Source organism: Macrotis lagotis, chromosome 7 (assembly GCF_037893015.1).
Source record: "Macrotis lagotis isolate mMagLag1 chromosome 7, bilby.v1.9.chrom.fasta, whole genome shotgun sequence".
Classification (NCBI taxonomy): Eukaryota; Metazoa; Chordata; class Mammalia; order Peramelemorphia; family Peramelidae; genus Macrotis; species Macrotis lagotis.
In genome coordinates this window covers 183,879,145-183,894,615 of record NC_133664.1, presented here as the reverse complement: position 1 = coordinate 183,894,615, position 15,471 = coordinate 183,879,145, and the positions used below count along the sequence as shown (strand labels likewise).

The 15,471-nt window shown below is 34.0% G+C and overlaps 1 protein-coding gene across 2 annotated transcripts in view; it reads left to right on the top strand.

Moving 5' to 3' along the window:
- The window catches only part of BMAL2 (basic helix-loop-helix ARNT like 2), an 87,266-nt gene that overhangs the window by 34,556 nt on the left and 37,239 nt on the right, over positions 1-15,471 (top strand). For both annotated transcript variants that reach the window (XM_074194192.1, XM_074194191.1), the window contains exons 5-11: positions 411-490; positions 2,879-2,971; positions 7,285-7,402; positions 8,985-9,128; positions 11,906-12,146; positions 13,322-13,428; positions 13,659-13,809. In XM_074194192.1, coding sequence (XP_074050293.1) covers positions 411-490; positions 2,879-2,971; positions 7,285-7,402; positions 8,985-9,128; positions 11,906-12,146; positions 13,322-13,428; positions 13,659-13,809 — 934 coding nt within the window. The remainder of the gene's footprint in view (positions 1-410; positions 491-2,878; positions 2,972-7,284; positions 7,403-8,984; positions 9,129-11,905; positions 12,147-13,321; positions 13,429-13,658; positions 13,810-15,471) is intronic.

Here is a 15,471-nt window from a genome sequence, read left to right as displayed (position 1 = left end):
AAAACTGAGGTAAACAGGGTTAAGTGACTTGTCCAGGGTCATGCAAATAGCATAAACATCTGAGGTCAGATTTGAACTCTGACACCTCTCCATCTAGCCACCAATCTGCCTCAATTTGTCTGTACATTCTTTCCCTAAAAGGTAAATCACACACAGTCTCAGATCTCATACAATCACAGTTCCAGAGTAAGTCATTTATATTTCCTTCACTTCAGATGGGGGGGCGGGGGGAAGGACAGGTTTGCCTCCAGTAGCAGAATACCTTTCACCAGCTCCACTGTAAGTCCTATATATGGTTGTCTATGAGCTGCATGAAAAGCCACTGTTTTGCAAAGCTTTCTGGAAAACAATGTCTATTTCATCCTAGAATGTGTTTTCAGAACTTTTTAATGTTTGCTTCTTACTTTTAGGCTCTACCAGTTCTTATGCAGCAGATAATTATAAACCTACATTTATACAGGATGATGAACTGAGACATTTAATCCTCAAGGTAGGTCAAGACAAATATTTCCTCCATCCTTGTCCTTATTTGCCCTTCCTTTTCTTTTGACTGGGGAGAAGGAGGAAGAGATCTTTAACCCCTTCCTCTTTGAAACAATGAGCCCACTTTCTTTATTATAGAAAAAGAAAAAATGTGAGTTTGCCCATAGCATATGAATTTCAGAGTCAGTAAGATAGGGAAGGAGTGTGAATAGATTAGACTAGGCAAAATTGTGAGATAGAGTAGTTTGTAGCTGTTCTTTTCTATTAGCCCAGCATTCCACCTAAGGGTTATGGTGCTTTCATGTTCCCTTCCAAGCCCCCACTCCACCAATTGCTTTGATAGCCAGATATCTTTCCTAAATAGTTGTATCTAAATAGTTGGCAAACATTAAAGTAAACTATATGCATATATACATTGTTATATATGCACATGCATATATATGTATATCATATATATATGTATGTATATATATATATATATATATATGGCATCCAGTTGGCACAGTGGATAGAGTGCTGAGTTTGGAATCAGTTCCCATCTTCCTGAGTTCAAAGTTGCCCTTAGACTCTTACTAGCTGTGTGATACCAGCAAGTCACAACTCTGCTTGCCTCAGTTTCCTCCTCTGTAAAATGAGTTGGAGAAGGAAATGGCAAACCACTCTAGTATCTTTGTCAAGAAAATTCCAAAATGGAGTCACAAAGAGTAGGACATGATTGAAATTACTGAACAACCACAAAAATATATCTATTATTATTTTTAAATTATTATTTTCCCAGCCTCATGCCTCAAAAATCACTCATCTATTTTCTCTTCTTTCAGGACCTATATTTCTATGTATAATCTCTTATTAAGTAATTATCAGAAAATGACTTATTACATTTGCTTATTACATTCACTTCCTATGTTTGGGCTTTAGGTTCACCTTTCTCAAAAGTTATCCCCTAGAATTATCCCTCAATACTTGATCCTATCTATGATTAGGGAAGACTAGTAACTCCAGCCAGGTCACATGTATTGGTAATTGTTTTGACCCATGTGCTCTGAACTATCAGTTTCAAGCTATGATAATATCTAAGAGATTAGCCTAATTTTCTAGCTCTTTTTCTAGTTAAAACTTACCATTGAAGTTATTAAACTTAAACAACATTCCCTATTGAGCTTTGAATATACATATAGAGAATTTAAAGAAAATAATGCAATTTTATTTGGTACTATTTTCAGTTCTTACTTTTCTTGTCATATACTAGTATGCTGATCTGGTTTACTAAACTCCATTAGACTTTCCAATTTATGCTGAATGTCTTTCTAATTAGAAAGCATTGGCTATGAAGAGATTTTATAATAAAATGTTATCGTCCACTTGTTTCAGTGTGACTGACTCTTTGTGACCCCATTTGTGCTTGTCTTGACAAAAATACTGAAATGGTTTGCCAATTCCTTCTCCAGCTCATTTTACAGATGAGGAAACTGAGGCAAGCTAATGTCTGAATTCAAATCTTCCTGAGTTCAAATCCAACCTCAGACAACAAAAACCCAAATAGGGTCACAAAGAGTCAGACACACTGAAACAACTGAACAACAATATCTTATTATAAAATCTCTGTATAGTCAATGCTTTCTAATTAGAAAGACATTCAGCATAAATTGGAAAGGCTAATGGAGTTCAGTATAAGATCAGCATAATAGTAATATCTACTATGTCATTTAGCTACTTGAGGGTAACTTGCCCAGGGGCACACAGTTAGTAGAGTAACTAAGGTCAAATTTGAACTGATTCCAAATTTGGTGATCTATCCACTGCACCACCTAATGACTTATAATAAAATGCAAAGATGTTTTATGTGATGGCAATCACTTTCTATTTGCTTCGGTCAGAGGGAAGAGGAAATGCAGAGCATTTAATGGAATTTGGATTTTCAGGTTAACTTTACATAGACTCAGTCACCCCTCAAAATGTGAACCAGTTACAATAATACATTGCCCATTGTCTTCTGAACAAACAGGGTCAAGTTAAAAGTTTTGTTAATTGAAAGACTAGTAAACTTTTTCTAACCCCTTTAAAACTAAAATTTGTGACCCTTGAATGCATGTCATTGATACATTAGAAATCTTATTAGGATAATTGCATGAAAATAAATAAGATAATCTTTAAGACAGAGCAATGTATTCCATGTCTGAACTTTCCGGCTAGTTCAAAAGCATGAACTTGAGCTTAGATTTAATTTAAGGATCTTATATACTGTGGTTATCTTTACAGTTTAATGAATTTCTCTTATGATCTAAATTAAAATAAAAACTTGATTTATTCTATAGTCCACATAGTTTCTTCAAGATCAAATCTTTCAAAAATTGAAAAATTATTTGTAATATTATTATTATTATTATTATTATAGATTGCAGATGGATTCCTCTTTGTTGTTGGATGTGATCGAGGGAAAATTCTGTTTGTCTCTAAATCAGTCTCCAAAACACTTAATTATGATCAGGTATGCCATAGTGTTTTTCATAAAGGGTAGTTTTGCAACAGGTTTTTTTTTAACTTTTAAAATAACTTGTTTCTGTACATTATTGTCAAAATTCCAAAAGCAATATTCCTATGAGAAAGCTCCTGAAATAATCTTGCATAATACTATTTCAAAATATGACCTTATGTAAAACTATGATAACAGTGGCTTCATTCCTAAAGAACTAATGAATGACCCTTGGGTTAAATTGCTCACTGAGAAACAGTTGTTTTGAAAAACATGAAGGTCAGATAATGGGAATACCAAATCTCCTGAAGAGAGGTTGCATGTATTCAGAGTTTTCACTATTTGAAGTTGTAATTATTTGAAAGATGGTAATTGGTTCTAATTCAGTGGGAATATATAGCACAAATTCAAATAATGTGACTTCACAAGAGTTCATTATTTATACTAATCAGAATCAAGCTGAACTTCCATACTGTTATAGCTCTGTGATTTCTTCTACATAGGTGTTTCTTCCTATAATACAAATTATAATCTATCCACAATTCATTTACAACTTTGCATCCTGTACAGGTTTTTGTCTATGTGTTCTGAAAAATTGTCCACAAGGGATCCTCTCAAAGTACAAAAAGTCTTCCCCCAGGTCTCCCCCACCTTTTAAAATTATGTATTTTAATCTAAATCTGCTAAACAGTAGCAAATATGAGCATTTCCAAAATCAGAGAACAGAAAAAAGAGGATTATTCATGAATCATAAGTTTCTATCATATATAGCTAAATTTTTAAAGTAGATAAATACATTCTACATGTTAATAAAAAAAATTTTTCTGCTTCTCAGGGTTTCCTTCTGAACTTTTCTGTTCTGAGCAATTAAAAAAATGCTTCACTGATGTTCTTATCATTAATTGTTTTTGCATTATTATTTCCCCCTTTACTTCTATTCCTCCCCTCAAATTTTTTTCCAATAACCAATAACATTGTCAAGCAAAACAAATCCATACATTATTTTATTTTTTTGGCAAGGCAATGTGGTTAAGTGACTTGCACAAGGTCATACTGCTAGGTAATTAATAAGTGTCTGAGGACAGATTTGAACTCAGATCCTCCTGACTCTAAGGCTGGTGCTCTATTCACTGCACCACTTAGCTACCCCATCCATATATTATTTATGTCCAAAATGTATGTCTCTTGTTTATCACCTCTCTGTAGCAACCTGCTGGTTTTCCAGGACCCTTGATATTTCATAGATTTTTATAGAGCACACTGGATATCCATAAATTATTCCTCACATTACATGATAAGGCCATGTCCTTTTTGGATTACGCATATCTGTGATATCTTTTATTCTATTTCCTTTGGCTCAGTTCCTCTTCATTAATGTTTTGTAACCTACTCACACAAACTGTACACATTTCCATTGCTGTTTGATTAGCCTTCATCTTTAATTCTTCAGAGACTGTGATATTCCATCACTGACATCGAGATAAAGAAATTAATTCAATACAATTCATAAGTAGTGGTCACTGTCATATTTTTAGTAAGCAATAGCAACTTTTTTTTAGGGTTTTTTTTGCAAGGCAATGGGGTTAAGTGGCTTGCCCAAGGCCACACAGCTAGGTAATTAGAAAGTGTCTGAAGTCAGATTTGAACTCAGGTACTCCTGACTCCAGGATCAGTGCTCTATCCACTGCACCACCTAGCCACCCACAACTTTGTTTAAAATAAGCAAATAGATAAATAAAAACTAACATCAATACTAATAGACTTTTAAATTGCATTGATAAATCTAACCATCAAATTCTCCTAACTTTGGATAGAGTTGCTAGCAAGCAGAAAAACAGATTGATTTAAGTGCCTTTTCTCTCTTTGCTCCCTTTCTAAGGTAGCCTCTAATGTTGTTTTTTTGTCCTTCATTCTCAAAGGGGACCATGACATCAGGGAGTAGTAAAAAGGAATAACTATATGGATGAAGGTGGAATTAGGATACAATGACTCAACTTATTGATCTTTTGAATAATTGTGTTAGTTCAGATCGTTCATTCAAGAAATATTTCCCAAGTATCTATTTTTTCCACAGCACTATAAGGACTACAAAGAAGAATAAGATATGATCTCTGGCCAGGCAAATTTTTTAATATTATTGAGAAAACAACCAGATTTCTCAACATTAACTTTAATTGATAATATTTTAACATCCCTCAAGCATCAAATGGGAAACAACAATAATATAATTTAAGATTTGTGATAAAGCAACATATGAAAAAATGTAAATGAGTGTTATTGTTTTCATCATCAATACAAGGCCCTATGCTTAGGACACTAGAATTTTACTGTCCTGCGCCTGCTCATCCTTTAGCTGCTCACAGTTACAGTAGCACTGCCACACAAGAGAAATGATGCAATACTTGTCTTCAAGAGTCTAACAGTTTAATTAGAAAAATAAGACATATACATAAAAAGACATCTAACCATACAGGATGGTATATAGAAAGTACTGGGAGTCTCAAAAGAAAAGACCTCATAGAGAATGGTCATCTCAAATAATTGAGAATATATAGTCTGCAGACAAGGATTCTTGGCTAAGACATGATCACTGTTTTCAAGAATCTGAAGGGCTACCCAAATCCAGAGGAAAAAACTATGGAGTCAAAATACAGGGCAAAGCATATTATGTCCCCTATTTTATTTATTTAAGGAATTTATTTAAGGAATTTTTTTTTGCAAGTCAGTGGCGTTAAGTGGCTTGCCCAAGGCCACACAGCTGGGTAATTATTAAGTATCTGAGGCCACATTTGAATTCAGGTACTCCTAACTCCAAGGCTAGTGCTCTATCCACTGTGCCACCTAGCCTCCCCTACGGTCCCTATGTTAAAAAAAAATTCTTTTGTTTTTCCTTTCTTTCTCATGGTTTTTTCTTTCTCCTTAGTTCTAATTCCTCTTTCACAGCATGACTAATATGGAAATATGGTAAACATAATTGTACAAGTACAACTTTTATGGATTGTTTGCCATGGGGAGGAGGGGGGTGGAACTCACAAATCTGCAAATAAATGAAGGTTGAAAGCTACTTTTGCATGTAATTGGAAAAATAAAATAAAGCCTCAATTAAAAAAAAAGAATCTGGAGGACTACTGATGGAAGAACAATGAGACTTGTTCTCTCATTCCAAAGGGCAAAATTAAGAACAATGGGTAGATGTTGCAATAAAGCAAATTCTTTTTATGTGAAGAAAACATTTTTCTAATAATAAGTGCTATCCAACATGGAATAGACTCAGAAGTTTGTGGGTCTATCTGAAACCCTTCTTTAAGGAGGTCTTCATGCAAGGTTAGATCATCACTTGTACCATACATGTAGTTTTTTTCAAGTATATGTTTGTCTAGGGGCCACTGATGTTCCTTCCAATTCTGAAATTATCTGATACTGAGAGAAGTTACGTCTTATAGTCACAGGATTTAGGACTGGAAGGTATCTTTTCATTTCTATTTTCCTCATTTTACAGATGAGAAAACTGAGGTGTAGAAAGGTTAAATGTTTTTTGTTCAGTATTACACAGGGAATGAACCACAGAGCTGGGATCAGAACCCAGATGCTCTTTCTCAATGTTTTTCCCATTCTATCTCAAATATACAGAAAGTTAGGACTTAGGTAATTGGAGAAGAGAGGAGAGGATATTCCAGGAAGGGAGAACAGAACACATCATTGTGAGTAGAAGGGATCAGGAAAGAAAGTGGAAGTGAGATGAGTAGAAATTAAAGAAATAGAGATGATGAAAAAAGAGCTTACTCTGAAGAAAGAACCACATGGTATACTCAAAAGACATCTGGACTGTTATTTTGGTCATAGATTTGGTTTGGTTTGTATATGGCATTATGTGTCTCTTTGTTTTTTAATGAAATGAATTTATTCTTTACCAGAATTATTAATTACTTCAAAGAATCACTGCTACTTTTCTCCATCACATTTTAATGAACAATACTTTCCTACTTTTCTTGTCTAAATGACTTTAGGATATATCTTACTGTGATCAGAATGCAAGTGTATAGATTTAAAAGTATATGGTACTAAATAATATTTATCAGTTCACTTGACTTTTGATAGGGAGGTGGACGGGTAATGGGGAGGACTTAAGAAAGGATGTAAAGGAAGTGAATAATATTATACCCCAAAGATAAAATAGATTAGTTTGTTTATACTGTATCATGAAAACTTCTTTGTTTACTACGAACTTTAAAAAAATTAAGCATATTTATTTCATGTACCTGGGAGTGGGAAAAAAGGAGGATGATTTATTATACTGCTTTGAAATGAACAGTCTATCTTATAATTAGGCAAGTTTGACTGGACAAAGCTTATTTGACTACTTACATCCAAAAGATATTGCCAAAGTAAAGGAACAGCTTTCTTCATCTGATATCTCGCCAAGAGAGACGCTGATAGATGCCAAAAGTAAGTGTTACTATGATCACTGTTTTAAAAGGCTATGATTAGTTGTTTAAAAGTTGAGATCAAGCATTCATACATCTCAGTACCAACTTATTCAAATATGCATATGTTGTTAGACTCTGCTAACAATCTATTAAATGCCTTATCCAAAAGTAGTTCATTTTGCATAACAAGTAATATTTTTGCTTTCACATATTTTCTAAGATGAGAAGACATTGTTCAAGAATTAGAATACAAGTCTACAGGATACTCAGCAACCATCATTGATCTGTGACATTCTTATACTTATTTACCAATGCATAATGATTTACCCACCCAGAGCCACAGAACTTTAAGTAGTAAACTTCATTGGTCTTTAGATCATGTAATATTTGTGCTTTTATAACAAATGAATATGAAAAGAATTGATAGTAGATAGAGCGCTGACCTCAAAGTCATGAAACCTGAGTTTGAATCCCACTTCTGAAGCAAACTGGCTGTGGGGTTTCTGGGCAAGTCACCTATCCTCTCAAATCCCTAGGAAACTCTCTAACATTAAGATGCACAGAAGCTGCTAGTCTGCATTGGTATGGTAGAGGAGGTTTCTCACGTGAAGATTCTTATATCAGATATTATAGGAGAGGAAGATACATAGAGACAGAGGGAGAGGGAGAGAGAGAGAGAGAGAAAGAGAGAGAGAGAGGAAGAGGGGGAGAGGGGCGGAAGAAGAGAGGGAGGGAGAGAGAGAGAGAGAGAGAAAGAGAGAGAGAGAGAGAGAGAGAGAGAGAGAGAGAGAGGTAGAGAGAAAGAAGGATATAAAAGAACACCTCTACCAAAGATCTCTTCTGATAGCCTCATTTTGTTGTGGTGACTATGGATTCTCAGAGGTTCTGCCAGGAGAACATGAGCAGACTTCATCAAACCAGAAAATCTTTGTATTCATGTTTGGTTATAGACTATAAGTATGTTGTATGTGGAATAGCTTGGCTAAGTTCAGGAAGGCTTCTCTCTGCAATATGGTTACCATATGATTTATTAATCTATTTGATCAAAACGAATCATTAAATATGCTCATGATCAAGTTTATTAGTATATCTTGGACATCATTTGATTTATATTAATTAATCATGATCTGTATTAGTGGAGAGAGGCTCCTTACTGATGAAGTTATAGCTCCCTGAAGGATAAAAATGATTGTAAAATATGAAATGGGCAGAAAATTATGGACTTTTTTCAGTTGATCACTCCCATCTATTTATTTGGGAGTTTTTTCCCTCATCTCTGAGATATATTTTAAAATGTGAACTAATTATTCCTTCTATGGTTCACAGTTTTTTTAAACTCAAAGAAAAAATGAAAACTTTTAAAATTCAAAATGAGATATATAAAATTAGAATAGATTTCTCTTTGATTGCCATTTTTTAATCTATACTGTAGATACTTTGTTAATATTTGACTTTTATTACATTAAAGCACAAAGGCAATTTTTTTCATTTGCTATAAAGAAACGTAAGAAGTAGTTTAAAGGTGTTAATGAATAAATATTTCATTATTACTTGAAACATTTTCTTCTGATTAATTCTCTCACTTATATCTTTTGTCAAAGCTGGCTTTCAAGTCCAGGCAAATTTCTCTGCTGGAACAACTCATCTGTATCCTGGTGCACGACGGTCCTTTTTTTGTCGGATAAAGTCTTATAGACCATCAATCAAAGAAGAACAGGAATACTTACCCAGCTCAAAGAAAAAAGGTATCTTTTTGAAATATCAAGTGACTTTGTTTTTGAAAATAAAATTAATGTCCCTAGGAAGTAACCACATAAAATGAGATGTGATCTCAGCATCAATCAAGCAAAAACAATATATTATCTTAATTGTCCAAATTGGCTAATCGGACTCAAAAGATTCACTCCAGAATGAAATCAACACTCCATTCTATTCCCCACAATCTTAAAGGAGCTGATGAAAATCTACTTTGAATCAAAAGAAAAAAATTGAAGATGGTATAGAAATGACAGTTTTATAATTATAGTATCCATGGTATGTTATGGAACCTCAGTGGTCATCTGTTCTAACTCATAATTCAAAAACATCACCATAATTCTGTGACATCCCCAGCAAGTAGTCTTTTCTTGAAAACCTTTTGTTAACTGGAGCCTAATACCTCCCAAAGAAGTAGATTTGTTGTGAAGATTTTCTTTACATTGAGCTAAATCCTATCTCTGCACCTTCTAGAAACTAGTTCTAGTCTTGGCCTCTAGGGTCAAGCAAAAAAAAATCTAATCCTTTTTTCATGTACTTATCTCATCATTTCATTGCCTCCCTTCTCTGTACTCCCCTCTATTCTAATTAAAAAAAACTTTTTTTTTCTAATTTGAAAATTTTTTGGTGAAATTTAGTTTCTTCCAAAAGTTAATTAGAAAATTATACCAATATAAAAATCTCACTGAATTTCTTTTAATTTGAGGTTTGTGTTTCATCATGACACCAGTTTGGTTAAATTTCTGGTTATATTTCCTTGTGATCTATTTACAGATTTTCTATGTGGGCATTTTCATACTGAATTACTTTTATTCTTATCCACGACACTTAGTTTGGAAATTTAGGAATCTTCAGAAGCCTTTTGGCTTATATATTAAACAAATTGAGTATAAGGCCCTCAGTTTCTGACAAATTGATTTCTTAGGGAAATATATTTTCCTCTATGTGCATTCTTATTACCATCTCATTATCTTGTACACAAATAGAAAGATGTGAAGGAATTCTACACTAGGTTTACCTTTTTAATACCTTGATGGAGTATAAATGATCTTAATGTGGCAGGAAACACACTAATACTGTATGCTATCAAACTGAATTCAATAGGAAGAATGGGTCATTTTTATGGCACATATCAATATGGAAAAATAACTCAAAGCAATTTACAGGGTAAACATAAATAATTCTGAGTAACTTCAGTAGAATAGTAATAGGTTAACTCGTGAGTCAATAACTCCTTATCCTCTTCTTAACCCCTGCTTCCAAACCACTGTAGAATACATTTAAAAAGTATGGGGAAAAAGGACTCAGTGGGGCACATGCTGATAATCCCAATTTCTGAAGATCTCTTAAATACAGGAGTTCTGAACTATTGTTGACTATATTCATTCTGTTTTTGCATGAAATTTGGCTTTAATATTTTGAGATGTGAGGATGGGAGATAGGGATTGGACAAAGTATGGAAAATTTGTGTGGGGGGCTAATTTATTTTTTCAAGTAGCAATTTAAATGGTATTTAAATATAGACTATGATTAGTAACAACTGGATTGATAATAATTATAGAGGATTATTATTTATAATCGTATTTGATATTATTCTAAGCATATATAAATATATTGATATATAATAAAATAGGTAGCATAAGATATATATATATATAATAAATATATATTAATTTACATTATGATGGTAACAGAGGGGCAATAAGAAAGACAACTGTTTTGTTGACTTTGGGAACTTCTCTATATGCAATCCCATAGAATTGTGGGGAGATTAAAGTCAGACCAATAGGATTTGTACTCCACTATGCAATGATTGGAATATTTGTGTGGGCCCATGACGGTCATATCTATGGGCACTAACAATTGGTGTTTTTGAAGACTCAAGCATTTTTTGGCTTTGACTACAACTTTGTTCTTGTTAATATGAATCTGGGAGCTGTGTAAAATATTTAACCCAATCATGAATCCTTCTGTCGAGGATCTCACAAAGTCAAATTAAGAAATTAAAAGTCTAGCTGTGCTATCAGGACAGTGAGAAGAAATCTTCTTCCTTCATTATAACTATACCTTTTAACTTTTAATTAGTTGTTGAATGCCCCTGGAATATCCCCATAATATATTCAAATGCATTTTTACACAACCTGAGAAATTAATGAAAAAATTATTAAACATGCAGTTAAAATGATTGAGGTATGTTGTGAAACTTCACAATATATGTTAAAGACCTTCATTTAAAAAATTGTATTTGCTATGGAACCAGAATTGGATTAATATAAATTGAAATAATATATTAGTCAGGTTTTTTCCTCTTCTTTTCATGTGAAAAGAATAACTAAATTTCCAGAAAATGAGACAGAATCATTTCAGTTATCAAGACTGCAAAGGAGAAAAGAAAACAGAATTCTTTTAAAACTGGGTCAGTTCATCTGTCATTTTCTAGCTTATTCTTAGTCTCAAAACACAATTATTATTGCTATGACTGAAAAAGTTTTAGAATTTTTTTCCCAGTGACTTCAATTTATTTTCTTTTCTTCTCTCTCTTTCCTTCTCTTTTCTTTTCTCTTCCTTTCTTCCTTCACTCCCTTTCTTTTTTCCTTCCCTCTCCTTTCTTCCCTCTTCCTTCCTTTCTTCCTTCCTTTCTTTTTTTCCTCTTTCTTTCTCCCATCCTCCCTTTCTCCCTCCTTCTTTCCCTTCTTCTCTTCCTCCCTCTACCCTCCTTCCCTTCTTCCTTCCTTCCTTCCTTCTTTCCTTCCTTCCTTTATATTAGATCACAGGAAATTCTGTACTGTTCACTGCATGGGTTATTTGAGAAGTTGGCCTCTGACTGTAGTGGGACTGGAAGAAGAGAATGACAGCCAGAAAAACAGCAATAACTTTAACTGCCTCGTGGCCATTGGAAGATCACATCCATATATTGTCCCACAGAACAGCGGAGAAATTAAAGTCAAACCAACAGAATTTGTTACCCGCTTTGCCACAAATGGAAAGTTTGTCTATGTGGATCAACGGTAACGAATGCAATAACAATTACAATTGCAAGTGCCAATGAAGATTACAAGAGTAATAGTTGCTCAGTAGTCCATCTGGATTGATTTAGTTTATAAAGGAAAAACTTAGATAAAATAAGGCTATTGATATGTCAACAAACTTCTACCTGAAGCATAATCATTATAGAGTATCTTAGTCAATGACATGAGATGGAGAGGCAGTCTGAGGCCACAGTTTCATTGATTTGGGAATAATAAAATTATTATATCTTTGAGTAGGTTGGGACATGAGAAGATCTGCATCCCACTTTAAAATTTCCAGTTGTACTACAATATTCCAGTATTAAATTTGAAAGTCTGAAGAGCCTAGAGGGTCATATGAAGAACATGCTTACTGATCTATCTGACCTTGGGAAAGTCACTTAACTTCTTAGGCTTCAGTTTCCTCACCTATTAAATTAGGAGGTTGAACTAGATGGCCTGAGAGGTCTTATCCAACTCTTGATCTGTCTTCCTATAATCCTATGATACTCCCAAGAGTCTTTGCTTGTTACTCATATATTGTCCTACCATGGTTCTCTTCTAGCCAGTGATTGGAGAGGGGAAGAGCTGAAAGGAAAAGTCATTATGGGACATGCTTTACAATGTTATCTCATTTAATCATAGCAACAACCCTGGAAGGGAAGTGTTAATATTATCCCCATTTTACAATTGAGGAAACTGAGACAAAGTAGTTAAATGACTTGCTCAGGGCCACATAGCCAGTAAGAATCTAAGGCTATATTTGACTTGAGCTCTTCCTGATTCTAGATCAAATACTCTTTCCATTATAATATCTAATGCCATAATAAAAATAATAATAATAATGATGATGATGATGATGATGATGATGATATAAAAGTAGAATAGGCCAGTGAAGTCAAATGGAAATAAAAACAGATCACTGGCTACTATATATTATCTTAGAAAACCATGAATTAACATTATCCATGTTGAATTTTATTTTTATTTATTTTGTTAAACATTTCACATTTCCATTTTAATCTAGTTCATCTATATTTGGGAGCTTTATGGGCCACATGCATGATGTAGGAAATTTGACACCTCTCATGTAGACTATTATTTAAATGAATATAGAGTATTCAAGGGAGTTGTGCATTCACCACTTCTGAATTTTATTTTTTCTGTTTAAAAAGCGCAACAGCAATTTTAGGCTATCTTCCACAAGAACTTTTGGGAACTTCTTGTTATGAATACTTCCATCAAGATGATCACAATAATTTAACCAACAAACACAAAGCAGGTACTCAATGAATTGAATTTTTCTCTGTAAAATTGTTCCTCCAATTTTGCTTTTCTCTGCCTTATCTCTCTTGTTTTCCTTCTCCCTTCTCTCAAATAATATTGAATCCTAATTTATACAGAACCTTTAAGCTCATAAATTTGAAAGAATATGAAAGAAATTAATTTTATAATAAGTGACTTATTATTTTAAGAATACTATAGTATACTGATTTTTTCTTGTCTGTTTAGTCCTGCAGAGTAAGGAGAAAATCTTTATTGATTCCTACAAATTCAAAGCAAAAGATGGCTCATTTATAACTTTAAAAAGTCAGTGGTTTAGTTTCATAAACCCTTGGACCAAAGAACTGGAATATATTGTATCTATCAACACATTAGTTCTGTAAGTAATTTTAAAAATAATTATCTTAGTACCATAATCTACTCAAAGCCCCAGTTCCTTTAATGGCTCTTCCTATGGCATAATAATAGAACAATAGTTTTAAGGTTTGCAAAAAAACCTTAAAATCTTGTCTCATTTGAATCTCAACAATCTTGTGATACAGGTACTGTTATTATCATCATTTGATGAAGGAAATTGAGGAACAGAGATTAAGTGACTTGCTCAGCCATGGTCACATGACATTATGATTTGAGGCCAAATTCAAACACTAACTTCCCATGTTCTTATCTATTGCACCACCTTGATGCTGTGGTTTCAAGCTCTCTTCCTCTGTTGTCTCTTTGGATGTACTCTGATTTGTCAATGTTTCCCTTAAAATATGGTGCTCTATAAGCCTGTTATCTACCTTTTACTGAGAATTACTGATAAACCCAAGTTTTAGCTTTTCTGGCAACTACAACATACTCTGAATTCATATTGAGCTTGTAGTCAACTACACTAAAAGAGCACCTGCTCCTTTCTCCAAGTTAACTGATCAGCAGTGCTGCTTGATCTTCCATTTTATTTTGTTTTAAGGCAGTGGGGTTAAATGACTTGCCCAAGATTGCACAGCCAGGCAAATATTAAGTGTCTGAGGCCAAATTTGAACTCAGGTCCTCCTGACTCCAGGGCCGGTGCTGTATCTACCTGGTTGCCCCCTTGATCTTTCATTTTAACAACAAGTCATTTGGCAAAGTATGATGAGGCAAGAAACATTTATTAAGCTCTTAATGTATACCAAGCACTTGCTAATCACTGCGGATATAAATACAAACTAAAAGAAAAACAGACTTGGCCCTCGAAGAATTTGTACTCTAGTATGGAAACTGGAAAGGGGCATGGTTGAGAGCATACTGAGGCATAGTAGAGCAGTCCAGAGAGTCAAAAGCAAAACCAGAAGGGGAATGAATGATGGGCTCACCTCCAAAAAGGAAGTTTCAAAAGGAACTCACCAATGAGAAGAAACTGATATGGTACAGGGATATTCTAAGTTGAGGAGGTCCTAAGAACTGAGGGAAGTTCCAAGGTGAGAAGGTAGCTGAATGATGATAGGAAAAATCCAGAGAGTTAGAAGCATATCCAGGAGGGGAATGAAGTAGGGCTGGCTATCCCCAAAAAGGAGGTCCCTGAAAGAAATTCTTCAATGAAAGAAAGGAGTAGCATAATGGAAAGATGTTCCAGGGTGAGAAGGCAACTGAATCATGGTAGCAAAGTCCACAAAGTCAAAAGCACAGGTGGGAATATAAGTTTTAAGAATCAGCATTTCTTTCTTCTTTTCCCTTCTTTCCTTCTTGTCTGTCTTTTTCTTCCTTCCTTCTTTCTTTTTTCCTTCCTTCCTTCCTTCCTTTTTTTGGTTTGTTTCTTCTTGCTATTTTTCAAAAACCCTCAGGTCACTCTAAGCTTCAACCTTCTTAACATATTTTACAGATTGTTGTCTACATTTGGTCTTAGTTATTTGTTCAGTTTTCCTTTTTTGTCAGGCATTTTTAAAAATCTAAGCTCATCAATTCAATTCATGATTCAAGAAGACTCATGTTCTTGAATTTAAATCTGGCCTCAGACTCTTACTAACTGTGTGATCCTTAACATTTTTCAAGTATCTATTATGGGTCAGGCTCTGTA